We start from the raw sequence: 27,592 nt of genomic DNA on the forward strand, positions 1-27,592 counted from the left end.
ACTGGGCCTGCTCCAGAGACACCCCGATTTGTTGTTCGCAGCCGGTGGCTACGGTCCCATGCCCAGAGCACACGGTTGGAGGCCTCCGGCAGCGCTGGTTCAGCTGTGCAGGGCTCTGGCAGTGCCTGCCCTACACCCGGGTATCTGAGCCCCACGAGCCCCCGAGCGCACGCTCAGTGCGGCCACAAGAGGCAGGGGGAGCGGATGCCTTAATCCCTTCTAGCCAGGCCACAGCAACGGAGCCAAGGGGCAGCTGAGCAGAGGGAGCCCACAGCCATTCTTGGGTCTGTACTTAATGGCTCCTCTGCTGTACAAGCAAAGGGTCCCTTCAACTCAGCCAGGCCCTGGCCTCTCCTCCTTGCTGGCCCCCAGCAGCCTGCTCAGCTGGGACCGAGGCAGAGCCCCCTGTCAGAGACCCCGCTCCCTCCTGGAAAGGGAGAGCAGGGGTGGGGCCTCCTTAACCCAGCACAGACAGAGATGCTGCGGAGAGAGGCAGCCGGGCCAAGCACTCTTGGGATTCACGCTCATGAGCTCAGAGAAACTGCATTGGTGCTGGAAAGCACTTCCTGACTCAGGCCATTTTACAGATGGGGAAACTAAGGCCCAGAGGGGCAGTGACCTGCCCGAGGTCACCAGGCGGCTTTTGCACAGCGGAGATAGAACCCAGGTGTCCTGGCCCAGTGCCCGGCTTTTGCTTCTCTGTTCTGCTCAGAGCTCAAGTTGATCAGGGTGCATGGTGCTACACAGGGACTGCGGTGCATGACTGAACACGGCGATGGGCAAACAGGAGAAGGGCTGGACAGATACAGGAGTCCAGACAGGCTAGGACGAACCAGAGATCTGGCACCGCTGGGCCTGGGCAGCGGCTGGGAAGTAGCTTCCCGAGCGACAGGAAGCTCTGACGAAGTCACAATTCTAGCCAGGCTCCAGCTGGGCTGAACTGGTTGGTTCAGCTTCGATTCAGAGCCCTCGCTGCTCAGCCAGGCACGAGGGAAGGCTCGGACTCCTGGGTTCCATTCACAGCGGTCACTGGCTCCTCTGGGCCCATTCTTCTCCCACCAAACCTGTGGCCTGTGGGTAGTTCTCCTGCCCCCAACTGAGTTAGCACAGCAGCCTGGGACTTTGGGGCTAGAGCTGGGCCAGCAGCAGCGACCTCCATCTCACGGTGCTGTGGGGCCCCAGGGTAGCTGCTGACCAGGGAAGCAGACTGAGGAGGGGCAGGGGAGAGGAGAAGAGAGCAGTGTCTGCTGAGAGGCAGTAAGAGCCCTGTTGCAGCCAGTGCTGGGGAGGAGCAGTCACTGCCCCAGACCAGCTCCAAAGTTACTGCTGGAGACAAATACAGTTGCAGGTGGAGGGGCGAGGCAGCAGGATGCATGGCCTGGCCAGCGAGAGCCTGTGCTTTCTGCAGGGCCCAGCGCTCCCGGCTGGGGGGCTGTCAGCCTGCAGATGAGCCCCCGAGAGACAGGGATTAATATCACGGCAGCATTAGTGTTTGCTCCCTTCTCCTTTCAGGCCCAGGCCCAGAGCCAGGCCGGCTCACAGGGGACCGACACTGCAGCGAGAGCTGGCTTCCGCTCTTCCCTCCCAGCCATCGGGGCCGGACACTCCAAAAGGGGTCTCACTGGGAGCTAGGGGTCTCTTCCCGCCTCCTCATGCCCCGCTGGGGCAGCGAGACCTCCCTCCCTGCATCTCCTCCAACCCCTGCCCCCCCAGAGACCTCCTGGCCTCTCCCTCCCCATGGGGAACAGAGGGGGAGCAGGCAGCAACCCAGCCCTCCCTGCTGGCAGCCCCACACCCAGGGAGTGGAGTGGAGCAGCGGGGCACCCTCAGTGACTGAGGCCTCCTCTGGCCAGATGCAGAAAGCCAGCAGCCTCCGGCTCCCGCTGGCTGACCCCAGGGAGCCGACCTGCTCCTCCCCATCTCCACCGCTCAAACAACGCTCTCCCCAAGTCCACCCCATGCGCTTAAGTAGGTGCAGGACGAGGCTCCCTGCCCCTCAGAGCCAGGCAGTGGCCCAGAGCAGCCATGCTGACCCAGCCTCTAACGGGAACTGCAGGGCCCCATCCTCGGCAGGCACCCTCATGAGGGTGGCATCACAGATCCCCAGTAACTCCCCAGCCCCTCCCCCAGGTCATACAAGGACATGCCCAGGGTCTGCAGGGGCCATTTCTGGGCAGCTCAGGCACGAGATGGAACAATGGAGGGGGGGCACACACCAGCAGTGGGGAGCCAGAGTCTGAAGGCAGCCCCTCAGCAAGCTGGCCATTGACTACAGCGGGGCCACGACCCCCCCGCCCGGCCTGCCCCCCGCTGCCGTACCTTCACCACCCGCTTGATGCCGCTGACGGCGGCAGTGAAGAGCGAGCGGACCCTGTGCTCGTCGGGGATGGAGTCCGCGTGCCGGAAGCACATCAACAGGACGTAGGCCGGCAGCCCGGGAAGGGCGCCGGGGCTGTGCTGCGGCTTGAAATCTGCAGGGCGAGAAGGGGACGGGGGAGTCTGTACAGTTCTCTCGGCAGCCAGGAGACCGAGGTCCGAGCCACAAGCCACAGGCTGGGTCCTGCCCCACCAGAGCTGCTGTCCTCACCACCGGAGGCAACGCCTACAGGGAGAGGGGTCATAGCATGCAACTACGTGCCCAGTCCTGCTCGGAGCAGGGGACTGGACGAGATACCTCCTGAGGGCCCTCCAACCCTGACAGTCTAGGATTCTATGAACAGGTGGGAAAAGGCAGGCCCTGCATTCAGTGCCCCAATTTCAAGCCCCCTCCCCTCCCCTGAGGGAGCAACGCTCCTACTAACTTCAGCAATACGTCCTCTGACCCCAAACTGGGCCCAGCACCTTCCGGACAGAGCCCGGACCCCAAGCCTCAATCACCCTTTTCATTACAGCCAAGCAGCTTGAGCTCGGGCCATGCTCCTCGGGGGGCTGGCCCAAGCTGCAGCAGGACCATCACCCCACCCTGTCGCTAGCACCTCTCCAGGCACAGCCCCCTCTGCTCTTCCTCAAGGAATCAATTCTGGAACACTTAGAGGAGAGGAAAGTGATCAGGAACAGTCAGCGTGGATTCACCAAGGGAAAGTCATGCCTGACTAATCTAATTGCCTTCTATGACAAGATAACTGGCTCTGTGGATGAGGGGAAAGCAGTGGACGTGTTGTTCCTTGTCTTTAGCAAAGCTTTTGACACCGTCTCCCACAGTATTCTTGCCAGCAAGTTAAAGAAGTATGGGCTGGATGAATGGACGATAAGGTGGATAGAAAGCTGGCTAGATTGTTGGGCTCAACGGGTAGCGATCAATGGCTCCATGTCTAATTGGCAGCCGGTATCAAGTGGAGTGCCCCAGGGGTCGGTCCTGGGGCCGGTTTTGTTCAATATCTTCATAAATGATCTGGAGGATGGTGTGGATTGCACCCTCAGCAAGTTTGCAGATGACACTAAACTGGGAGGAAAGGTAGATACGCTGGAGGGTAGGGACAGGATACAGAGGGACCTAGACAAATTGGAGGATTGGGCCAAAAGAAATCTGATGAGGTTCAACAAGGACAAGTGCAGAGTCCTGCACTTAGGATGGAAGAATCCCATGCACCGCTACAGATTAGGGACCGAATGGCTCGGCAGCAGTTCTGCAGAAAAGGACCTAGGGGTGACAGTGGATGAGAAGCTGGATATGAGTCAGCAGTGTGCCCTTGTTGCCAAGAAGGCCAATGGCATCTTGGGATGTATAAGTAGGGGCATTGGCAGCAGATTGAGGGACGTGATCGTTCCCCTCTATTCGACATTGGTGAGGCCTCATCTGGAGTACTGTGTCCAGTTTTGGGCCCCACGCTACAAGAAGGATGTGGAAAAATTGGAAAGAGTCCAGCAGAGGGCAACAAAAATGATTAGGGGACTGGAACCCATGACTTATGAGGAGAGGCTGAGGGAACTGGGGATGTTTAGTCTTCAGAAGAGAAGAATGAGGGGGGATTTGATAGCTGCTTTCAACTATCAGTTTCAGTGGTAGCAGATGACAGAACAAGGAGTAATGGTCTCAAGTTGCAGTGTGGGAGATTTAGGTTGGATATTAGGAAAAACGTTTTCACTAGGAGGGCGGTGAAACACTGGAATGCGTTACCTAGGGAGGTGGTGGAATCTCCTTCCCTAGAAGTTTTTAAGGTCAGGCTTGACAAAGCCCTGGCTGGGATGATTTAGTCGGGGATCGGTCCTGCTTTGAGCAGGGGGTTGAACTAGATGACCTCCTGAGGTCCCTTCCAACCCTGTTATTCTATGATTCTATGATCACAGGCCATTGGGCATATCTACCGCTAATAGTCAAAGATCAATTAATTACCAAAATTAGGTTATCCCATACTACCATCCCCTCCATAAATTTATCAAGCTTAGTCTTGAAGCCAGATAGGCCTTTTGCCTCCACTGTGCCCCTTGGAAGGCTGTTCCAGGACTTCACTCCTCTGATGGTTAGAAACCTTTGTCTAATTTCAAGTCTAAACTTTCTGATGGCCAGGTTATATCCATTTGTTCTTGTGTCCACATTGGTACTGAGAATAAAGAATTCCTCTCCCTCCCTGGTATTTATACCTCTAATATATTTAGAGAGCAATTGTCTCTCCCCTCAGCCTTCTTTTGGTTAGGCTAAACAAGCCAAGCTCTTTGAGTCTTTCATAAGACAGGTTTTCCATTCCTTGGATCATCCTAGTAGCCCTTCTCTGTACCTGTTCCAGTTTGGAATCATCCTTCTCAAATATGGGAGACCAGCACTGCACACAGTATTCCAGGTGAGGTCTCACCAGTGCCTTGTATAACGGTACTAAAACCTCCTTATCTCTACTGGAAATACCTCGCCTGATGCAGCCCAAGACCGCATTAGCTTTTTTCACGGCCATATCACATTGGTGGCTCATAGTCCTCCTGTGCCCTTGCACTATTAAATTTCATCCTATTACTATTAGTCCAGTTTACAAGGTCATCCAGATCTTCCTGTAGGATATCCTGGTCCCTCTCTGTATGGCAATACCTTCCAGCTGTGTCATCCGCAAACTTTATTAGCACATTCCCACTTTTTGTGCTGAAGTCAGTAATAAAAAGATTAAATAAGATTGGTCCCAAAACTGATCCCTGAGGAACTCCACTGGTAATCTCCCTCCAGCCTGACAGTTCACCTTTCAGCATGACCCATTGTAGTCTCCCCTTTAACCAGTTCCTTATCCACCTTTCAATGTTCATATTGATCCCCATCTTTTCCAATTTAGCTAATTCCCCATGTGGCACCATATCAAATGCCTTACTGAAATCTAGGTAAATTAGATCCACTGCATTTCCTTTCACTAAAAAAAGAAAAAAAACACAAACCTGTTACCTTCTCATAAGAGCTCAGTCATTGCTCATAAGCACAAAGCCACCCCTGGCCTGGCCCAGCACTAACCGGGGCAGGGCTGGAGACTTCCCCATCCACCCCAAATAAACTGAACCCAATTAGCAGGCAGAAAACCCCCATCCCTTTTCAAGGTCAGAGCTGTCCATTCGACTCAGTCACCCCTTCTCTGCCTGCTCCCATGTAGGGTCCCTGCCCTCATTAAAGGGGGAAACTCAGCCTCATCTGCCTTCCCGACAGGACAGCAAGCCAAGCGCTGCTCACACACTGCCATTCTACAGCCCACGGCTTGATCTGAACCGGCACATCCGCCCCTGCGGTCCCAGCCGGACCCCCCGGTGTTCTGCCAGTGTAACTGCGTTACCCTGCAGGTTTCAAAGGGATACCGTGTTCTTCACTCCCTGTGGAGCACTGATGTGCTCTGCCCCAGAACTGGCTGCTTTTCCGGGGGCAACAAGCATCCCGAGAGGCCGGGGTGAACGGGTAAAGGAGCGTTTGGTTGGAAAGGGGAGCTGCCATGGAGGGCGCAGTAGCAGAGAAACTTAGTGAAGTTTCTGGCCATCAGGAACATCCCATTCCCAGCTGCTCCTCGTGAGATGTCTGTGGTTAGACAGCCACACGCAACATGGAAGCTCAGGAGCAGCCTGGGAAGCCCAATGCCCTAAAGCACCTGCCCAGGGATCCTTCCCCCGGAGGGGCTCAGAAAGGGGACGTTTGCCCCCCATTTTGCACCTCACCGTTTTCCCAGCTCCAGAGCCATTTTCTAGCTCTCCTAGTGAGGATTCTCTTCGGGCACCTCCCTCCCCAGTTGTCATCCCCCCAAGCAATCCACACTTCCTCTTTCCTCACATCAGTCCCAGCCTGCTGCTCCATGAGCGCCTTCCCATGAGCCGTTCTGCACGCTATGTTCCAGGGGAGAGACTGGAACCGTGACGTGATTGATGTCTTGGCATATGCTGCTCAGCATCCGACAGGCCCTGAGGGAGTCTGTCTGTTACAGGCAAGTCACTAGGGATAGGAGAATCCTGACCCCTCCAGCTCTGCAGGGTCCTGGGCCCTGAGCTTCGAGCCCATGGTGAACCTAATCTGTGCGGACACAAGGGGGTTTGGCTTGAGCCAGGACTTGCACTGCTGTGTAGACAGACCCTTAGCCCAACCCATGGGGCTTGTCCCCCACCTGTGATGATGGTCCTGATGAGGCGCCCTTCATCCGCTGCTTTGCACCCCAGCATGCCCTCGAATGCCCCAGCTGGACGCGGGGCATCAAGGGGCCTCTCCATCTCTTCCACCTTCACCTTCTGCTCCAGCCACTTGGTCTCTCCGCTTGCTGCGCAGGGAAAGGAGCAAGAACATTAGAGTCAGAGCATCTGCTTGGATCTGGGGCCATGTAACCTGACTCCCAAGGGGGGCAGGGACTGGGGGTCCCACCTCTGCCCGTACCCTGCCTGGGGAACTCCTGCCAGGAAAGCTGGGCCCCAGGCAGAGGGATATTCAGAACTAGAGGTTGCTCGGGCCAGCCGGAGGGACGGAAATGGGTTGACAGCAAACCAGATGGATGCTGCCAGGCAGCCCTGGACAGCTGCTGTTGACTAATTAAGAGGTGAGCAAGTGAAGGGTTAATCTGCGAATGTCCAGTATCCCATGGCACCCACCAGCTTTAATCAGCTGCCTACAAACCCAGCTGGCACCTCCCTTCCCCTGCTCCCTCTCCATTAAACTGCTCCCTGCTCTGGGGGTAGACCTAAGAGGGGGTGCTTGCTGCTCTAGCCCCCCCCCCCAATAGCAAAGGGAACACTGCATCACAGCAGTCGGACCCTGCAATTCACCAGGCATTGCTAGCCCTGCTCTCGGGTTGGCAGCTATGCTGGGGGTCTGCTGTGCTCAGCGGGGGGCTTTTGGGGAGCACAGCCCTTCCTAAAGCATGGAGGTTTACAGAAGGGCCATGTGGGAGCTTTACCATTAGGAGACAACACGAGACACGAGGCGAGCCCAGAACAGCGGCTAAGAAAAGCCACTTTGGTAGGTCATCTGTTAGTGAGAGGCTCATTTCCGCTTCCTGGCTGCAAAGCAGCTCTCATGCAGACAGGTAGTGACGCCCCCTTACCTGCCCTGGGGCGTCGAAGGAAAAGCAGAAACACTGGCATGAGCAGAGCTCATGGTGTGCAGATAGTCACCTCTGCCCTGCTGCCTTCGCTGGCATAGTGGGCCTCATTGAGGCAGGTTAATTGAGAAGGGACTGGGGGACCAGGGCCCCAGGGCTTGGCAGGGCCATTATCAGGCCTGGGGCAGAGCTCAGGCCCATCCCACCAGCCCTCCCTGCTCCTGCGGTGCTGAAGCATTTCTGCTTGAAGCTGCTGCATCCAGGCTGGGAGAGGCCGTCGAGACCAGAACCCCCCTTTAGGCCGGCCACAGAGGACATTCACCCCCCAGCTGGTCCAGTCACAGGGGGCACCTGCCTGTGAGATCCTGGATTTGCTTCATGGAGATTTTCAGCTGCTTTCGAAGCTTGAGCATGCTCTTCTCCTGCCTCTCCAGCTGCCCAGCCAGATCCTGGAGGGCACAAGGGGAAAGGATAGACTGCACCGCCGGTATCACTGGGTGCTCGGGGTAGGGTGGGGTGGCCTCACTTTCCAATACACCCTCCCAGCCAGCAGCAAGACCTCTTCGGGCAGGCCTTGCAGCAGATGGAAAGCAGCCGGCCAGAATGCTGCCCCAGCTACTGCCATCTAATGGGCTCCTCCATGGAGCCCGAGTCCGAGCATGCAATGTGCCCTCGAAGAGCCAGCATGGGGAGGCAGGGGGTGTGCTCCACCAGGGCGTTTACCCAGCACGCTGAGCAGCAGCCAGCCTTCTCTGGCAGCACAAGCCCCAGCCTGGCCGCTCAGCGAGCATTTAAGTGCATGCTCAGCCATGCAATCCTCCCCCCAGCCCCCTCCCCCTTTACCAGGTTCTCTCTCTTCAGCTGGACTATCTGGTGCTGGAGCCCGTCTTCCTCCTGGTGCAGGTGCAGGTCCTGGATCAGGCTCTGCTGCTTCAGGGAGCAGATGTCCAGGCGGAGACCTTCCAGCTCCTGCTCATGCTGCAGCTGCTGCTCCTGCAGCTGGCCCTCGAGTAGCCTGCAAGGAAGGGCGATAACTCGGAGGTGCCAGCGACTGGCTCACCAGGCAGGAGGTTGGTGAGGCCTCACAAATCTCTATGCCCCTCTGTGGGTGAGACAGGCAAGTTTCCCCCCCATTTTACAGCTAGGGAAACCGAGGCGGGGTTGACGCGGCTTCCTCAAGTCAAGGGCAGAGATTGGAATAGAACCCAGAAGACTTGACTCTGGAATTTCTTGAAGTCTCCACAGAGTGATCTGAATCTTGCGCCTCCACCATCTGCGCTCCGAGCTGGTTCTGGCCACCCAAACCCATCTCGTCTCTCCACCACTAGGGTTTCCCTGCAACCTCAGACAGCCTGCTGCTCCCCAAGGGCCATCCGCCACTGGAGGGCATGCCCCCAGGGTTGCTTTTTAAGCCTTCCACTGCAGTGGTATGGAAAACCCAGACGTGGCCGAGACCACCGAGTAGGGGAAGCAGGTCTGTAAACAGACTCACTTATTGGAAACCCGGACGGCATCATATGCATATTTCAAGTCTTCCTCCATCATTGAGTCTTCCTTGGACATCTTCTCTGGGCTCTTGCTCAACCCCAGGATCTCTGCAATGTTCTGCTGGGGAGAAGGAGGAGACTGAACCTGGCCGTTCAGGCAGCAGACCCCCCCACCCCCGCCCCCAAAATTGCTGCAGCAAGGGACATCATGGGTGGGAGTCTCACCTGGCGCTTGAAGATCTCAAATGGCTTCCTCTCATGAGCCAGCTGAGCCTTGGCCCTGCGCAGCTCCTCACGGGTCCTGGCCAGGTCCTCGGTGACCACGTTGAGCTGACCCAGGAGGAGGAGATAAGCCTTCTCGTAGGGGTCCTGGCCATCGTCGTCGTTCAGCGAGGAGGGAGGGCTATCAGATCTGGTCCTCCTCTCGTCTCTCTGCCTCCAGCGGCCCCTCTCCTGGTCCGGGGACTGTGGGGAAAGAAGGAGGTGAGGAGATGCGTTCAGTGTGCGACACGCCAGGGACTGTACGCAGACACCAAACCCCACTCAGACTGGGCCATCTGGCTGCACCTGATCCCAAGCTCTGCACTAACTCACCACGAATGCCCCAACCCACAGCCCATCTGGCACCCTCCAGGAGTGAGCGGAAAGGGCAAGCCTGGCATCTGACCACCCGGTGGCAACCGTGGGATGGCAGGACAGGTCAGCCTGGTTAGCCCAGCTGCACACAGCTGCACATCTACTGGGAGGCAGCACAAGGGGAGTGGATGCCAGGGTTTATTCCTGGCTCTGCCACCAAGCTATGAGCTCGGGCACCTTCCCCAGCTGACGAGATCTCACACAAAAGAGGGGAGTTTCCGACACAGGAAGCGCACAGAGCCCTGTGTGACAGGTGCCAGTCAACAGCCATGTCTTTGCACGCACTTACTGGGCTGAACCAATGAGATCACCAGCGCAGCCCACCCAGGTCAGTCAGAAGGGCCTTGCTACTATTCCCAGCCGCAGTTTGATGCCAACGGGACTGGCAGCTGGGTGCTGCCAGCGCCAAGGGGCAAAGGGCTGGAGGGCATGCTCGGGGACGCTCTTCTTACTGAAGGGCGAGTGAGGCACTGGACTCTTGGGCTGCCCAGTTTGCAGCCAAGCTGGGCTGATCCAGAGCAGGGATTAGACAGGATGCAAGGGGGCAAGGACTAGAGAGGGAACATCTGGTCCCCAACAGCTGGCCAGTTCTGAAGGACGGACTTCCAGGGCACAGCATGGCTCGTTCCAGAGCCCAGACGCTGAGCTTCCCACCAGAGTCAGGGCAGGAGCAAAGCCAGTTTGTTGATGTGAAAGCGTCACCTCGCTCTGTGGGTCAGCATCGTCCCGGGACGGCGCCGTCGACAGAGACGATGGGTAGCTGCATTCAGAGTCCAGGATGCTGTCAGATGAAGGGGACCTTCGGAGGCTGGGGGTTCGCTGGAGCAGGAAGGTGATACAAGGGTGCATTAGACAGCGGCTCAAGCTCCAGTCCGTGTTACAGGCGGCAGCAGGGTCAGCATGGGGAGACAGCTCAGACCACACATCAATAGCTTTGAGTGGGCACATGCTACCGCGCCCTAGCCCAGCGGTGATGGACACGGGGTGGGTGCCTCTGTCCTCCACTGGGAGTCCCGCCATGGGACCTGGAGAGATGTCCCCCCCGAACTCCAGTGGAGCGGGGCAGAAGTGGATGGTGCAGCTGTAACATTAGCTTAGGGCTGAGACTTCCCCAGAGAGCAGAAGGAGTCTGGCACCCAGACACCACGTGGAGTCACTGGGATTTGGGCTCCTCGCTGTTTCGAAAGCCCCAGCCAGCTTCGCGCAGATAGTGGGGATCTGTTCTCAGCGGCAGGGCAAGGCTCTGAACCCAGAGTGACCCTGGGGCCACCACCAGGGTGCTTTGCGGAGCCATGCCCCAGCCCTGGGACTGAGAAAGGACACAGCACTTAGACCAGCAAGGCACCCGCTGCCAGGCTCCTTGCCCACCTACACCCAGTGCTGCCCATCTGGCCTCAGTGCGAGAATCCTTCAGCAAGCGCTTTCCTCCATTTAGCTGCAGCCTGTGACCCCTTGCCTGGCTCCCTGGGATACCTGGGGTGTCCTGGGGCCAGGGTATCAGCCCCACCCGCGCTGCTCACCTTGTGGAAGGCCACCTCGTCCTGCAGGTTCTCGCAGCACTGCTCCAGGCGGGCGCACTCTTTCACCAGGGTCTGGTAGCGAGCCCTCTCCCCCTCCAGCTGGCACAACAGCTCCTGGCTCTCTGCCGCCACACGCCGGCGCAGCTGGTCTGCAGGGGGCGGGGAGGAGAGCAGAGACGGTAATGTTTGCCTGCAGGCCTGGACCTGGGCCAGGGAGCGTGACAGGCTCTGTTCCCCGCCCAGCGACCACCCTGGGTAGGAGCCTGGGGAGGAACGTCGTCGACAGGGGCTGGTTCTCCTTCAGGCTTAGGCAGCCGATCGCCAATGCTGCACTGCCCCTGGAAAAACGGCTTGCAGTCCTGGCAGGAGAGAGCCGTGCACTTAGCAGCATGGCCAACGACCCCATGGATGCAGCCTCCAGGGCAGGCTCAGGCCACGCTACGGACCTCTCCGCTGGCTGGGCGCCAGGGCAGTATTTGATCCCCCGGGATAAGGCTGGGCACAGAGCTGGGGCAGTGACTGGCAGGAGCCGTTTCAATAACCAGCCCACCTTGTTTTGGGCGCCAGTCTCATCTTGGCCAGGAGCTGCCTTTGCAGCCCAGTTCATTGGTATTCGGAAAGCACCAACAAGGTGCTCCGCTTTGTACAGAACAGAGGCTGGGGCTTGGACCAGGAGGGAGGCTGTCCTGGCCATGGCACCCACTGGAGCACAGAAGAGCTCTGTGGGACATGCAGCAGCCTGTGATATACAGGAATCAGACCACAGGGTCTCACGGCCCCACACTATGAAACGGACACCTCCCACAATGGGTTTATGTGAACACAAGAGCTGATGGCGTAGGGAGGGACTAGCCGACGCAGGGTCTGGCCTCCGAGCTGCGCATTCCATAAAGCGGGGAAGTTTGGATTCACAGATTGGCGAGTTAAAGCCAGAAGGGACCATTCGATCCACCGGTCTGACCTCCCGCACAGCCCAGGCTGGTACATTTCCGATTCCACCCAGCTACCTCTGCGCTGAGCCCAATAACCGAAAGAGGCTTCTGCCCCACCCCAGGGAGGTGGCGGATCTTGGGTCTGAAGGTATCAAGTGAAGGAGACTCCCCCACTTCTCTTGGTAGCTTGTTCCAGGGGCTCGTCACCCTCCCGGCGAGACACTCGTGCCTAGCTGTGGGGCTCCACCTTCCTCAGGGGATTGGAGCAATGCGGCAGCTAGTGACTTGCAGGCACGTGCTCCAGGCTGGGGAGCTCAGACCAGGAGCAGCAGGGTCCCCCAACCCCAACATTTGAGGCGGTACAGATACAGAGCAGTCTGACCTGCTTGCCGGCACCCAGCTAGCAGTCACAAGTCACCAGCATCACCCTGCCGACAGAGCAGGGCTGCCTGGGTGAGCACAGCTGAGTCACTCACTGGGCTTCCACAGAATTCAGCCCCCAGCTGATTGCACCCAGCACAGCAGGAAAGGGGCTGGGGACTGGAGGGGCAGTGCGGGGTTTACCTTCCAGCTCCTGCGACTGCTCCATGATCCGCTGGTTTAGAGCATCCTTCTCTTCCTTCAGATTGGATTTCATGGCTTCGAGCTCAGTCAGGTGCTGGCGGGTGAGAGAGAGAGAGAGAGAGATGAGCGGTGGGGGCAGACCTTGACAGCAGTCCAGAGCTATGGGGCGAGAGGACCTGCTCTGAGAGTCAGAGGCCAGGCAGGCTCTTTCACACGGGGCCATCACAGACTGCAGGGCTCATCCTTCCTCTACCCCGCCAGCCAGCCAGGGGGCCTGGAGAGTAGTCAGGCCCCTGCATGGGAGATTTATTGCCAGTTTTACTTTTGGTAGGCAGCATCAAGGATTTAAGTGTTTGCTTAAATTTTTTATTCAAATTTTCAGTTGTAGGAATTTAGGTGGCAGGGAGGGGATCAGACAAGGTGGAGACACCAAGAGTTAAAGCTTTACAACTTAAACCTGATAGTCAACTTCTTATGTCAAATATACAAAATAATCCAGGTTTGCTTTCAGACAGTTAATGTCAAGCAGCATTTCTGTCTAAGTTTCCAATATCGATGGACGTATTTGACGGTTTGTGCGTACAGAGATTTATGGTGGTCGACATTTACCGATAAAAATCGACTCCTGCCAAGTCTATGTACAGACAAGCTCATTTAGTCACCAGATCCTTTGCAACACACTAGCAAGGAGCATGCTTGCATCCCCTCCCCCTCTCATGGCTGATCCAGAGGAGAACCAGCCTACTACTGCTGCCAGCGATTGGAACTGCCCCATATGCTCAGTGCTGCATTTGAGTCACACCCATTAACCACTGGGGTGGGGACTGTTGCTCTTGGGACCAGGTCTAAGGAAGGGATGTTTAACCCTCCCCTCCCCCCCTGGCCCCAGTGTTACTGCTGGCTGCCAGCTAGCCAGCAAGTCGAGGGTCCCCCGCCGCCCCACACCTGCTTCAGATCCTCCATCTCCTGGCCCAGCCTGCCTTCCGAGTTGCTCTTCTCTGACTCCATGCGCTGCAGCTGCTCCTGCAGCTCCCGGATACGCGTCTCCTGTGCCTTGTCCTCCCGCAGCCCCCGCAGCTCGCTGTGCAGCCACTCCACCTGCTCGCTGTGGGAGGCTCTCAGTGCCGACAGCTGCTCCGAGAGGCTCCGGTTCTCCCTGGCCTGTGGGGGGGGGGGCAGTGGAGAGCCGTTTCAGGCCTGGGGGGTCCCAGGGGAGGAACTGGGTGATTCCTATCTGAGCATTAAACAGCAGGGAACTGGGAGGGGGAAATCCAGAGAAGCTGCCTCAGCCTCATCCCACCGGACTGCCCCATCATCCCCGGCAAAGCCGAACAGCTCCCTGGAAGTGAGGTGCTATCCACAGTGCCTCCCCCAAGCCCAGCAGGGTCAGCCCCAGGACACTGCTGTGGAAACTGAGGCACGGGAGGAGGAATGACTTTCCCAAGGCCCACCACTTCAGGGCTGAGAACAGAACCCAGGAGTCCAGACTCCCAGTTTCCTGCTTTACAGGAAAGCCTGGCCTATATGCCAGGGCTGGTACTTGGGCCTCCCCTTGCCTTGGGCCTGGCCTGCCTGCTCCTTGGCATTGGGCCACCAGGCTCTGGACAGACTGACAGCGGTCTGCTCCCTGTACCACTCCCTGCCTGCCCAGCTGAATCCCTGTACATGGTGTGACGTTATTGACATAAGCTGGGACTGTATAGATCATTGTTGCAACCAAAGTCCTGTAGTGGCATCAAATCTTGTATAAAGGGGGTCAAATAAGGTGTCTAAGACAAGGTGATGGTTTGCTGCTTATGATTATGCTGCCTATGTGTGTGTATCATTTTTATAGTTAAAGTTACGAATATTGGCTCTGTACTGTCTGTATTTCAAACGCTGCTTCTGGGGAACACTCCAGACAAGTTGGTGTCAGCTATGCCTAGCCTGCTAGATGGCCCACTAAGGACCATCAGCTGTACAATGACCCATTGAGAGAAGGCAGACACGCCTGGGGACTCAGCCAGGTGTGCAGGGACCTGCCCATGGACAGAACTCTGAGGTGTTTCCAGGCTAGGTGCTGGACAGCTTGTCTTTGGGACAAAGAAAGAGACCACATGGCAAGAGACTGTAAAGAGCTGCTGAAGCTCTGCCATAGGTATGAAGCAGGATTGAACTTTGCTACACTGAAGCTTTGCCCCTTCCCAGCTAGGGATGTTCTCCAGAGACTGGATTTGAACCTGCCATTTATTCCGTCACTGCTGCAAGCCTGAACCTGGATTTGTGCTGGAAATGGCCCAACCTGATGATCACTTTAGATAAGCTATTACCAGCAGGACAGTGGGGTGGGAGGAGGTATTGTTTCATATTCTCTGTGTATATATAAAGTCTGCTGCAGTTTCCACGGTATGCATCCGATGAAGTGAGCTGTAGCTCACGAAAGCTCATGCTCAAATAAATTGGTTAGTCTCTAAGGTGCCACAAGTCCTCCTTTTCTTTTTGCGAATACAGACTAACACGGCCGTTACTCTGAAATTTGCCATTCCTGTGTGTCATTGATTCCACTGAACCAATTCTAGCTCTCATCTCTATTTCTTTCCTTTTATGAATAAATATTTAGATTCTAAAGGATTGGCAATAGCATGATTTGTGGGTAAGATCTGATTTGTCTATTGACCTGGGTCTGGGGCTTGATCCTTTGGGATCGAGAGAACCTTTTCATAACCATTCGTCCCCATAAGGGATAGCACTGGTGGAGATATTGGGAAACTGGAGTGTCTAATAGAATTGCTTGTGTGACTTGTGGTCAGCCAGTGGGGTGAGACCAAAGTCTGCTTTGTCTGGCTGGTTTGGTTTGTCTTAGAGGTGGAAAAACCCCAGCCTTGGGCTGTAACTGCCCTGCTTTAAGCAATTTGCCCTGAATTGGCACGCTCAGTTGGGTCCTGCCAGAAGCAGCCTCATTACACATGGGCTGGGCACTGGCTCTGTCCCTGGAGAGCCCACTGCATGTCAGAGTTCCCATCTGGCAGAGTCTTCGGGATGGTCGCGCAGTCAAGGTGCCGAGCCCCAAAGCTGGCTAAGCTACCCTGGATCAGCCAGTGCCATTAGGAGTAGCCGCCCTCCTGCACCTCCTCCTTCCCCGGGGGGCAAAATCCCATTCTAGGATGCACCACATCTCAGCAGAACTGTGAACTCCACTGGGGCCAGCCTTCATCCGAGCTCCCAGGCCACTGCCCTGCCCCAGCCCGGATGTATTTGGCCCAAGAGCACGCTGGCTTTTCCTAAGTCCCCTTTGCCCCAACATCAGCTTTCCAGGCCGCCCCACCCACTCCAGACCAGCGAGATGGGGTTTACCCACGTAGGCCAGAGACCGTCAGGGACGCAGGCTCGCTTTAAAGAGAAGCTTCCGCGGAAGCCCCTCCCCAGCAGAGAGCAAATAGCGAGATGAGAGGCAGACAGATGGCAGCGCCAAGTGCGCCCGCTGGTAAATATCCAGCGACAGAACACGGTGTGCCAGGCACCATCTGGCACCCTGCTGGGTGGGGGCAGACAATAGGCACTGCGAGGAAGTTACACAAGCGGCATCTGCTGGGTTGCATGGGAGAGGGGTGGAGAGAAGAGAGGTTTGAAGACTGCCTCCCAATTCCGCACAGGGGCTTGAGCACGTGGTGCCCCCTAAAGCCACTCAGTCCCTGAGGCACCCCATAAAATACCCCAGAGGAGACCAGAGCAGGGAAAGCTGCTGCCACTCGCAGCCTTCCTCCAGCCCCAGAAAGCCAGCTACTCCATCTGCACAGCCTCGCTCCCCACGCCTTCGCTTTGCGTTCGCTGCCCGATGGCTGAGCCATAGGAAGTTCGGTGGGTTCAGAACTAGAAATCTGTCCTGAGCCAAGAGGTCCAGGATCCTGCTCTGCCAAGAGAGCCCAATGCAAGTCTCCGGGGACGAGCCGGAAGGCAGATGCAGCCAGAATTTGGTTCTCGCAGTACTAATGGACCGTGCTTCCCAGGAGAAGGGTAGCGTGGCTTTTCCCGGCACAGAGGGCGTGCTCCAGCAACATTCAGAGATGGATCCGAGATTTTACAGTATCATTAAGGGAGTGAAATGCTGCCACCTCTGGAGTGGAGCATTGCTACTGCTTAACAACTCACAGGAACATTGAGTAAGACAAGACTATCCAATGTAGACTGCTAGGGGAACTTCGCAAGGCAGAACGCAGTTCTCCAGGACTCTCACAGACATGCCCGTGAGCAGTCAGCACCTTGGCTTCAAGGCTCATCCCAATAGTCGAGGCCCAGGAATCCCCCTGTAGCTCTGGGACAGCAGGAGGAGCCGATCCACCCACCTGCTCATCCACTTTGCACTGCAGCTGCATCACTTTGATCTCCATGCCTTTGTTGAGCTGTTTGTAGTGCTCCACCGACCTGGCCTCGAGCCGGAGCCGTCCCAGCTCCCTGCGAGCCCGCATGCGTCGGAAGCAGCACTGCAGATACACCACAGTACCGCGCACCCGAACGTACTTGGTGCGAGCCAGCCAGCCCCTCACCACGCTCTGGATCACAACAGCTTTCTGGCTTGCCACCATCTGGGGAGAGAGCAGACACGCGCAGCCAAGCTTTAGGGCAACACCCATTGCTTTAGGGCGGTAACTCGGCCAGAGCACCAGGCGCCAGCAGCTACAGCCTCGCACAAACTGCGGCCAACGTTTCACAAGGGATCCAAGAACATGCTAGTTAGGGACAACGCTGCACCCCCTCCCTTGGGCGCCAAGGATGCCTGTGAGAATAGGAGCCCTGCTTAGCAACCACAGGGTTTACGCACATGACACACGGTGGCCCCTGAAGGGGTTTCGGAGCAGATGAGAGGACATTGTTGCAACTATTCTAACCTGCACCTGAGCCTGGGGCAGACGGGTTGCTAGAGAGACTGGCTGTTTTGATCACCCTGGAGCATGGGAGTGAGACTCCGAGAAAGTTCACACCCTGCTGCCCTCTCCCCTCTGGGTGCTGGAATAATTTTTATAGTGGGGGTGCTCATGATGGAAACCAGATATTTGGTATTACTACTCCAAGGCAGTCCCAGAACCATGCCCCCCCGACCCCACCCCGCGGAGTGGCCCTGGGAGCAGTTAGCTGGGAGCAGATCCAAGCCTGGACTCCAGGACAAGAACTGAGCCAGGCATCAAAATCCTGCCCATTTGCCCCCCAGCTCTAATTTGGTTCTGTGGGGTTTCTGCCCTTCACTTCGCAGCCTAGATTGGCCTCCGAGGATGCTCAGGAGATAGTCAGTGCCTATGCCTAGCCTAACTGTGGGAGCTCCAGAGCTGGAGCACCCATTGGAAAAAGATTGGTGGGTGCTGAGCACCCACCAATCACCTGTTTGGCAGGGGGCACTTGCAGGGGTGGGAAGAAGCAGAGTGTTGGTGGGGCACACGGAGGGGGAGGAGGGTGGGACCTTGGAGAAGGGGGTGGGATGGGGGCAGGGCCACTGGGTGGAGCACCCAGCCAGAAAAGTGAAAGTTGGCACCTGTGAGGGCCTACACCAAGGACTGCTCCCCACAGAGGCGCTTTGGGCAGGTGTGGGGCGTGGGCTGCTCCAGTGCGAGCTGCACCGGGCACTGGACCCGTGAGCCAGCGCAGCGAGAGGGTGAAGATCCCCCTTGCCTAGGCGTGCCCACCACCTTCGAGATCTCCTAGGAACCTGGTCACTCCTGAGGGTAGGGACGGGGTGGCTCCCACCAGGTGAGCTGACCCCCGCGCACCCTGAACGGGCCACCAGGGGCCCCACGCGGCCCCATACCCCAGGCAGGAGAGCGATACACCTGCCTGGGGAGTCACAGCACTACCCGTTCACACTGCCTGCGGTTGGGGGTGGGGGGGAAGCTGCCCATGGGTACCCCCTCTCCATGCTAGGCCCCACACTCCCTGCACATGCCGGACAAGGAGCTGAGCCAGACAGGTAACTGCTCTACCTTGTGGCAAGAGCCTGCAGCGAGAGAGGGATGAGTCTCTGCTCTATGGGGGTACTAAGCAAGGGGGCTCCCTCCAGATCCCAGGATGTACCTGCCAGCCCTCACCCCTACGTTACATGGGGCTCCTGTAACCCCTCAGGACCCCCTTCCCCAAGGGCTGCACCCCCCCTCAGCGCTGGGAGCACACCCAGTACGTCACCCTCTGAAGCCGCTGCCACGAGTGGATCCCCAACCCCACGGCTGCGGGCAGGGCTGGTACCTGGCAGTGCAGGCGCCTGGCGAACATGCCGCGGGCGAAGGCCTGGATGGTGACGGCTGCTGCCTGGCTGCGGAGGTACGAGCGCCTGGCCAGAGCCATCTTGAAGTTCTTCTGCAGGATGAGTGCGGCGCTGGTCCTCCTCAGGCCCCTGACGAGCCTGCACAAGGGCAACAGGCACTGGGCATGGTGAGCCAGAGCCCCCTGGGGCAGGGCAGCAGAAATTAGGCCCCCCCCTCCCCCCAAGAACAACAGAATGACCCCCCACAGCACAGTCCCAGGGTCTACCCTAGCCCCTTACAGGCCCCCGCAGCAGAGACCCACCACCAGGTCCTGAGGCCAACCCCCCCTGCCTCCCTCAGCTCAGAGCTAGGGCACTGCTCCATCCACCCCCACCCCCCGCAAATGAGACCCAATTGCAGCTGCTGGCCTGGCACCAGCTTCTCCTGGCTCTCGTGTCTCTACTCTGGGATTTTTACAGTCGCTTTTGAAATGCAGCCACCTCTAGGGTGGAGCATGGCTAGTGCCAGGTCCCCGCCTAGCCCTACACCTGATGTAGCTTTCGAATGCTGTTTGCCAGCCAGACACTCTGCATCAGCACTCTTAGCTGCTCCGTTCCAGTGGCTGGGTACAGCAACAGGCGAGGGTGTGATGGTGCCCCCCATAAGTCTTTATGGAAAGATGCTTATGAATGTATACAACATAACTGGAATATGTTCTATGCTACATATGCCATGTAACATATCTATGTAAAGGTTATGATCTACTGAATCTATTAATCCTATTTGTATGCAGGTATCATTTTTGTATTTGAAGTTATGAATATTGGCCGTGTACTGCCTTGATTTCTAAATAACCTTAGTAGAGCATTTGGTCAGCTCCTGGAGAAAGGAATTCACAAAGTTAAGTGCCCAAATCAAGAAGCACTTAAGGAACAATGCATTTGGAAGGCTCCAATCCACATAAGAAGTCTTCCTGGAGACAGTCAAGATGCCATGTGGGCAATGGCTTCTGTCTGTAAAAACCTAGTCATGCATGGACATGTGACTTGCCCAGGTGACTCCAGAACTCCATCTTGGAGCTGGACTTTGCATCGGAGAGAGGAGGGGGGTCTCCACCCACAAGAGAAAGTCTATTTAAGCCCATGGGAAACCCTTCCATTTTGTCTTCAGCTGGCTAAGGAGATAGCCTCTCCACCCCAAAGGATACCTAAAAGAAACTGGAACAAAAGGATAGTAACTACAGGGGGTGTGAGTGCTTGCTGGACCCAGACTAGAAGGAGACTAGTCTGTAAAAGAGCTTTCTGGAACTGGTGAGGTTTTTATCTGTATTCAGTTTGATTAGACATAAAAAACTTGCATGTTTTATTTTATTTTGCTTGGTAATTCACTGTGTTCTGTCTGTTACCACTTGGAACCCCTTAAATCCTACTTTCTGTATTTAATAAAATCACTTTTTACTTATTAATTAACCCAGAGTATGTATTAATACTTGGGGGGAGGGGCAAAACAGCTGTGCATCTCTTTCTATTGGTGTTAGAGAGTGAACAATTTATGAGTTTACCCTGTATAAGCTTTATACAGGGTAAAACGGGTTTGGGCCCCATTGGGAGTGGGGCATCTGAGTGTTGAAGACAGGCACACTTCTGTAAGCTGCTTTCAGTTAAGCCTACAGCTGTTAGGGGACGTGGTTCAGGCCTGGATCTGGGTTTGCAGCAGGCTCCTGGGTCTGGCTCAAGCCAGGCAGGGCACTGAAGTCCTAAGCTGACCGGGCAAGAAAGCAGGAGCAGAAGCAGTCTTGGCACACCGGGGGCAGCTCCAAGGGGGTTTCTGTGATCCAACCCACCACAGAGGGTGCCCAGAAATGGGTCTCCAGTGATGCCAAGGCAGAGCCACTTCAATGCCTGGCTCAACCTGCCAGATGTGGGCAGCGTTTGCAGGGCATCACCTCTCACCTCCGGGCCAAGAAGCCCCGGGAAAAGCGCTGGAGGCAGATGGCTGCAGCTCGCATACGCAAGAAGTGTCTCCTCCCCAGCCAGCAACGAAAGCTCTTCTGAATGAAGACACAGGCTGCTCTCAGCCTCCTGCCACGCAGCTCCTCCAGGAAGGCCACCTGGCCAGCACGGAAGAAGATCTTGCCCTTCCCGCACTGGTATTTGTTGGGGTCCTGTAGGAAGAGAACAGTGAGATCCATGACCAGGCAAGTACAACTGGGCGGAGCGAACTCAGACATGGGTGCTCCATGCTGCAGGCTTGGATAGCAGTAGTGCTGTGCGGGCCCTTCTGGGCACCAGGGTCTGGCTGGACAGACCCTCTTCCCACAGCTGACAGCGGGGCAGGGGAGGGGCTGCAGCATCCAGATCATCCCAGGGAGAGGGGGTATTAATCCTTTAGACACCGAACGCTCCCTCCAACTGCAGCGCTCCCAGCACCGAGCTGCACAGCCAGGAGGTATCACTGGGACATGGGTCCCCAGAGGGTAAGCCGCCTTTCCCGGGTCAGATGGGCAGAGCTAGGGACTGAATCCTAGTGCTCCCCAGATGGTCTCCAGCCTGGGCGGAAAGGAAGCTGCAGCATGCAGAGACCGGCACAGGCCTCTGCCTGCCCAGAGAACGGGGACCCTCAACTTGGCCATGGGACCAGCCTAATGCCAGCTTAGCACAGTCCAGTCAGCACTAGCTGGCAGCAGCTCACCCGGCCTACATGGCCCACCCATTGACTCAGATGCCCAGGACTGTCTGGGAAAAACCCCCCGGAGGATTTCAGCCAAAATCCTTAATATTCCAGTTTGGAAAGGCTGCTGCAATGCCTCCTGGGAGTTTAGTTCAGGGGCTTCTCGTGCCCCTTCTCTATAGCAGAGGCTCCCAAATGTTGCTCACTGTGGACCCCATTTCCCGATCTGCCAGCTGCCCATGTCCCCACAGATACTGTGTGCTCTTCACACTGCCTGGCTTTGGCCATCGGCCCAGGTTTCATGGTTATGTACAGATCTAGTTACAGGCACAATGTGTACGACCAAAAAACCCAACTAAGTTTGAGCTCACTTAGACTGGACAGTTGCTGGGCAACTGAACCCACATTGTACAGTGATTGGAGGCGAGGGATCTGTACGTCAGCATCACCCTGTATCTGTTCTCATTGGTACATCTTGTGTAAAATACGGTAGCTAATTTAAGTCAAGAAAGTCCCAGTTTTAAAGCTTCGTCTAAGTAGCCTATTAGGAAAATGCAATTAATCAATAAATAAAATCCACTGTCATGCAATTACTCCCACGTGCCCCACAGAGAGGTCTCGTGTACCCCCAGGGGCGCATGTCCCACAGTTATAGAACAGGGGTTCCCAGAGGCAGGCTCCATGGCCAGAGACTCCTAGGACGAGCTGCTCGCCAGGAAGGCAGACTGGTGCATGGAGGAAAGGCAGCCCTCCCGGGGAGCCAGGCACACGAGAGATCCGGACCACCCCTCCCACCGGGCGATGCAGCGCTGTCTCCACAGGGAAGTTGGTGGCTTTCAGCAGAGTCGACGTTTCCCACGGGAGCGAGTTGCATTTGGCAGAGGGCTCTGGGCCAGGCGCCCTTCTGCCAGTCTCTAGGATGGCGTGGTAGCAGAGGGACACTGGGCAGGCTAGTCCCGTTATTGAGAGGAGACAGATACTGCAGCACCTGCAGGCAGCGATGCCTGGCCCCAGACACCTACTGCCGGAGGCTATGGCACAATCCAGATGGACTTGGCCCACGTGTTTCCTGCAATAGTGACCTCATTGCTAGGAGGGAAGGAAGGGCCCATCAAGCCCACACGGCCGGGTGCACCAGCAGGCAGCTCCCCTCAGGGCACGGAGGAGCGGCACAAAAGGCTGGGTGCAGTAGCAGCGAGGGCCTTGGAGCCTAGAATTTAATCCCCTGCTGCCCCATTCAGGGTCCTCCCCCCGGGACAGCAACCCACAGGGCTCTTACCTTGAGCAGCCTCTTGAGGACAAGCTGGCAGGTCTGCCGCTCATCACCGCCCATCAGCTCCTCCGGGCGCATCAGAGCCCGGTACCTGCTGGAGAACTCCACGTACGTCCACCTGCGGAGGGGACAGAGGCCAGAGCCAACGGGGAGAGTTGGAGCACGCCAGGGACTCCAATGCCCCAGCAGAGAGGAGGGCAGGCAGGAAACTCCTGGCTTGGCCGTACCTGGATGGATAGCCAGAGGCGCTGATCTGAATGGTTTCCAGGACCCCGCAGGCTCTCAGCTGCTCGACTGCTCGCTTGGCATCAAACCTAGAGCAGAGAGAGAGAGTCAGCGCCCTCCGAGCGAGGGTTCCTTAGGGCACATGGCAGGTTTGGATCTGCCATGCCGCCCTCAGCCCAGGCCTGGGCCGGCCACCTCCTTGCTGACTGTTCATGGTGCAGCCACCTGCAGAGGCGCCAAGGGGAACGAGGCAGCTGGGTTGCAGCTCCCAATCCAGCTGCACAGCTGCTCGGGACAGCAAGGGAAGTCGCCCGGCTCTGCACTGGACCAAGGAGGCAGCCAAGTTTGCTACTGCAGAGCCGGAACAGACTGCTGCTAGTCTCACAAGAGCTCCTTGGTGATGTGGGTTCCCCAGACAGCAGCTCTGGCTGGAGTCTCCCCCGCTCCAGCCCCCGCCCCATCGCAAAGCTGCCAGGCACTCACTCGAAGGGCCGCTTGCGGTCGTTGGGTGTGATGCAGCGTATGTAGTGGGGCACGGTGCTGCTCAGGGTCTCCATGAGCTTGTGCAGCGATGCTTTGAACTGCAGGGGACAGAGCGAGGTGGCTTAGGTCTGGGTGTGGATGCAGTGCCCCAGAGGGGAGCCAGGGCTCCCGAGCAGGCTCGGATCTTGTCCTCAGCAGAGCGAAGAGGCTTCTGGATTCCTTGGGGAGGGTTGGGGGCCCACCAGAGCTGCATTTCCCACTGCCCTTCATGGGCACAGGCAAGGGGCCTGGCAGTGGGTGGGCAGCAGAGAGCACCAGGACCCATTGTCCTAAGCTGAAGGCTGGTCCAAGGGAGGAGCGGAACCCCTGCATGCAGCCCCTGGATACCCAGCTGCCCCTTTCCAGGCCACCTTCTCACCTGGCAGCACTATTTGGGGCTTTGGGTGCTGATAAGCCTCTGAGCAGCCTGGAACCAGAGTCCCCAGCCCACCAAGCCTGTGGGTCTGCAGCTAAACTTGGCAGCTCAGACCAGCCCCAGCACGCGGCAGAGTCTGAGAACGTCCGAGTGCTTGGGCCCATCTCTCCCCACCACCCAGCAAGAGTGTTTGGAGCATCTCACTGCCGGGTCACAGATCCCTCCCCTGGGAGGGAAAGGCCCCGACTACCAACTGTGCTGAGCACCTGCTGGCCTCTGGGGACAGCAGGATTTGTAGGGGCTCAGCACCTCTCAGGCAGAGCCAGCCCAGGAACATTTCATGGCAGTGGAGGAGGAATCTGTTCAGCAAGTTGAGAAGCCGGGAGGGGTTTGCACAGGGGTGGATGCTCGATGCTGCGTTAAAAGGGGGTAGTGACATGGGGAGGGCATAGGGCACGCCAGCCCCGCTGTGTACCTGGGTGGAGATGGGTTTCCTGTGCTCCTTGTCAGTAGCTGGCAGAGACCTCCTGCCAGGGCGGACGGTCACCCTGGACCCATGCGACCTGCGGGAGGGTAGGGCAATGCTGCTGTCCCCCTCCTCCGGGAAGAGCTCGGCCAGCAGCGCAGACTGGGTGGGGAGACATCAGAAGGATCAGAGCCAGCCGCAGGCCATGAGTGACACCTACTGGCCAGCAGGAACAGGCAGCCAGCAACCCCGAGCCCTATTGCAAGGGCCAGCCCCACGGCTCCCAGAGCTACTGTGGGGAGCCACCGAGCCAGCTGCATGAGAACTGCAGGCCCTGCAGCAGGACGCAGCCCTCCCCACAGCTGCCCCAGTGCTACTCATGGGCCTCTCTGCACCAGCGGGGGCGTCGGGCAAAGAGTCCGACACGCATAGGGCCCCGCGGAGCCACGGGCAGCATGGATCTGAGCCTGGGGTCAGTATAGAGCACGACAGGCACCAGCCCAGCCTCTGTGTCCCCCCGGGTTAGGAGCAGCTCATCCCTGCTCCCAGTCAGGATAAGTAGCAGCCACAGCCCAGAGTCCCCCGCCCATTGCAACGCACCCTAGAGCTGCGGCCCCTCCATGTCGTGTGATGAAACCTGCAGGAAAACGTCCAGCCAGAACTGGCAACTTGCAGGCTCAGCCACCAGTCCCTGTGAGCACCCGCAGCAGACGGAGAGTGGCCTGTGACTCCTACCCCGTGGGACCACTTACCTTCTGCAGATCCACGGGACGGCAACGAGGGGGTGGTGGGGGAGAGAAATGACAAACCGATTAGTTTAACAGCAGCGTCACCGTTGCTTTGTCTGCCGGCCTTTCCCCCCTCCCCAGCCCAGGTTAACAGCTCCCAGAGTCTAGCATCCCACATTGCAACAGTGGCCTGGAGCCCCAGCACAGCAGTGAGTGAGTCTCCCCGCCCCCCGCCGAGCTTCCCATTCCCAGCCACCAGCTCTGCTGGCGAGGCCTGGCCTGTTGGGATTGCACAGGCCATTCCCATCCCAGGGGGGTCTAGCCAGGCAGCTGCTTTACAGGTCAGTTTACAAAAGCATGGGTTTATTTTTGGGAGCCCCCCAAACACCAAGAGAAATAGAGGTCTGGCACCCCCTGGTGGAGGTGAGTCTTCATTTTCTGACCCACCCACAGCTGAGTCTGCACCAAGCCTTTGCAGAAGCAGTTCACGGCAGCAGAGAAGGGGGCCTGACAACTCAGGGCACCATGGACGGGACATGACCCGACCCCAGTTAGTCGTTTCCTACATTGCTCCCCTGGCATCTGGCCTCTGCACCACAGCTCTCATCACCCCCCACTCCCCCGACACACACACACACACACCCCACCCACCCCATGGAGTGAGGGCTCAGGGTGGGTGCAGCTTTTGTCCTTATTGCAGGACATGTGGGTCCCCACCTTGGCACCCAGTGAGGACACTGTGCCCCCCCTTCCCCCCAGGTCAATTGTGTTGACAAGATCTTTTTGTTTGCAAATTTGAATACTAGGGCTCCCCTGCCACTCCAGGTTTGCTTGTGGGGGGGGGGTGCGCACGCAGGTTTGCCAGGGCACTTCTCCCCAAGATGCCAGCACTGCTCCTTCTGACCCACGTGACGATCCCCATCCCGGCACAGGATGGGGATGAACTTCAGATGACACCCGTCTACCACCTTCCTCTGTGCAGTCTGCTGCCAAGCACCCCACCCCCACCCCGCTGGGAGGTCCATGGGCTCACCTTGCTGGCTCGGAGGAGCCCGATCAGCTCTGCATGGACAGTGTCTTGGTTCTTCTCCAGGAACCCACTGCACTGGTACTCCACCTGTGGGTGAACAGGGCATGCAGGAGGCCTTATCAGCTCCAGGGTCTCCTGGGACAATTCAGAGCCCAGAGGTCTCCAGAGCAGAGGTACTGGGGGTGGGGGAAATCAAAGCCAAGGGGAGCTGGGTGCCTAAAGCCCTTGGGCCTTTGAGAAGCCCCAGCCCGTTTGTACCAGGTGGATGGGAGTTCGATGCTTGTTACACAGGAGGGGTGGTGAAGAATTTCGCCTAAATAAGTATTTTTAAAAAAAGCAGACTGCCCTCACAGAGCCAGGTCCAGCCCTCAGCAAGGTGAGCCCTGGTGTCATTCCCAAATGCTGGCTGCAGCTGGAATTCTCTGTTTAACCCATGCAGACAAAACACCCCCACCCCACCCCTGCCCAGGCCAGACAGAAGCATCAGGCTGGAAGGGGCCTCAGGAGTGGTCTAGTCCTGCCCACAGCACCCGCTCCAAAGGGACTAGAGCCCCATGCCCCAGCACAGACTGCTCAGGGTCCCAGTGGCCTCTGGGAGTCGGAGGCTCAAAGCTCACCAGCCTGCCTGGGATGCTCTAACTAAAACCCAGAGGGGCTGGAAGCTCTCTCAGAGTGGCAGCTGGTGCCGTGGATGCTCCCAGTGGGTGCCAGCTAGGGTGGGGGGTGTCTCATGGTATTCAGGCAGTGCCACTTGCAGCCACACCCCAACATCAGTGGAGAGACCGTCTCTAGACGCTGGATTCTCCAGAGAGGTCTAGTTTGATCTGCACCAGCTGGTCCAGGCCAGGCCAGGCCATTCACCAGCAGTTCCCCTCTCTGCAGAAATGCTGTGCCTTTTGTCTCGCTTCTCCCAGCAGGCCTTGCACCGAGCCTACAAGTCACCTGATCTCTAGGAACTACGAGTCCCAGGATCCCTTGCACTGTGCAGTGCAGAACCGCGAGCTTGTTTCACAGTGCTACAGATGTGTATTTAGGCACATGACCCCTCCAGCATATCCCAGCCAGAGCTCAGACTCCAGCCACTGGCTGCCTTCTAACTGAGCCTGCTTTGTTTTCAGTCCCATCACCATTCCAGGAGCCCACTCAGCCCTGGAGCGAGGGGCAGGAGGGGGCCAGCTGCAGACCCACTGGGCCCTGGTGCACAGGGAGGTGGCTTTCGCCTGCAGCCAGCCTCCTGGGCACCCAGCCCCAGTGGAGCGCGGACAGGAGCAGGCGGGCACCGCAGTGACACTGCGGAAGCATGAGCTTTGCAGCTGAAGTCCTGGGCCAGCTGGGTTCCCACCTGCTTTGGGAGAGCCCCACTTCTCCCAGTGGGCGCCACAAGGAGTCCGGTGGGGTTATATGACAGCATTCGTTTGGGAGAGAAAACTTCAGGGTTCAGAGTGTCTGGATTTCTCTAAGACAGACTTCCCAGCCAGCTCC

General features: G+C 57.5%; 1 protein-coding gene across 1 annotated transcript in view; it reads right to left on the reverse strand.

Annotated features, from left to right (window-relative positions):
• The window catches only part of LOC140903395 (unconventional myosin-Vb-like), a 67,009-nt gene that overhangs the window by 6,475 nt on the left and 32,942 nt on the right, over positions 1-27,592 (reverse strand). Inside the window, exons 15-33 of the mRNA XM_073324680.1 lie at positions 26,114-26,197; positions 25,105-25,107; positions 24,362-24,514; positions 23,472-23,569; positions 22,991-23,077; positions 22,770-22,881; positions 20,773-20,984; positions 18,822-18,978; positions 16,937-17,176; positions 13,560-13,775; positions 12,615-12,708; positions 11,119-11,267; positions 10,301-10,417; positions 9,188-9,427; positions 8,968-9,080; positions 8,319-8,490; positions 7,831-7,924; positions 6,552-6,701; positions 2,320-2,471 (exon numbers count right to left, since the gene is read on the reverse strand). Coding sequence (XP_073180781.1) covers positions 2,320-2,471; positions 6,552-6,701; positions 7,831-7,924; positions 8,319-8,490; positions 8,968-9,080; positions 9,188-9,427; positions 10,301-10,417; positions 11,119-11,267; positions 12,615-12,708; positions 13,560-13,775; positions 16,937-17,176; positions 18,822-18,978; positions 20,773-20,984; positions 22,770-22,881; positions 22,991-23,077; positions 23,472-23,569; positions 24,362-24,514; positions 25,105-25,107; positions 26,114-26,197 — 2,643 coding nt within the window. The remainder of the gene's footprint in view (positions 1-2,319; positions 2,472-6,551; positions 6,702-7,830; positions 7,925-8,318; positions 8,491-8,967; positions 9,081-9,187; positions 9,428-10,300; positions 10,418-11,118; positions 11,268-12,614; positions 12,709-13,559; positions 13,776-16,936; positions 17,177-18,821; positions 18,979-20,772; positions 20,985-22,769; positions 22,882-22,990; positions 23,078-23,471; positions 23,570-24,361; positions 24,515-25,104; positions 25,108-26,113; positions 26,198-27,592) is intronic.

The sequence above is a fragment of the Lepidochelys kempii genome, chromosome 25, assembly GCF_965140265.1.
Source record: "Lepidochelys kempii isolate rLepKem1 chromosome 25, rLepKem1.hap2, whole genome shotgun sequence".
In the NCBI taxonomy this organism is placed as follows: Eukaryota; Metazoa; Chordata; order Testudines; family Cheloniidae; genus Lepidochelys; species Lepidochelys kempii.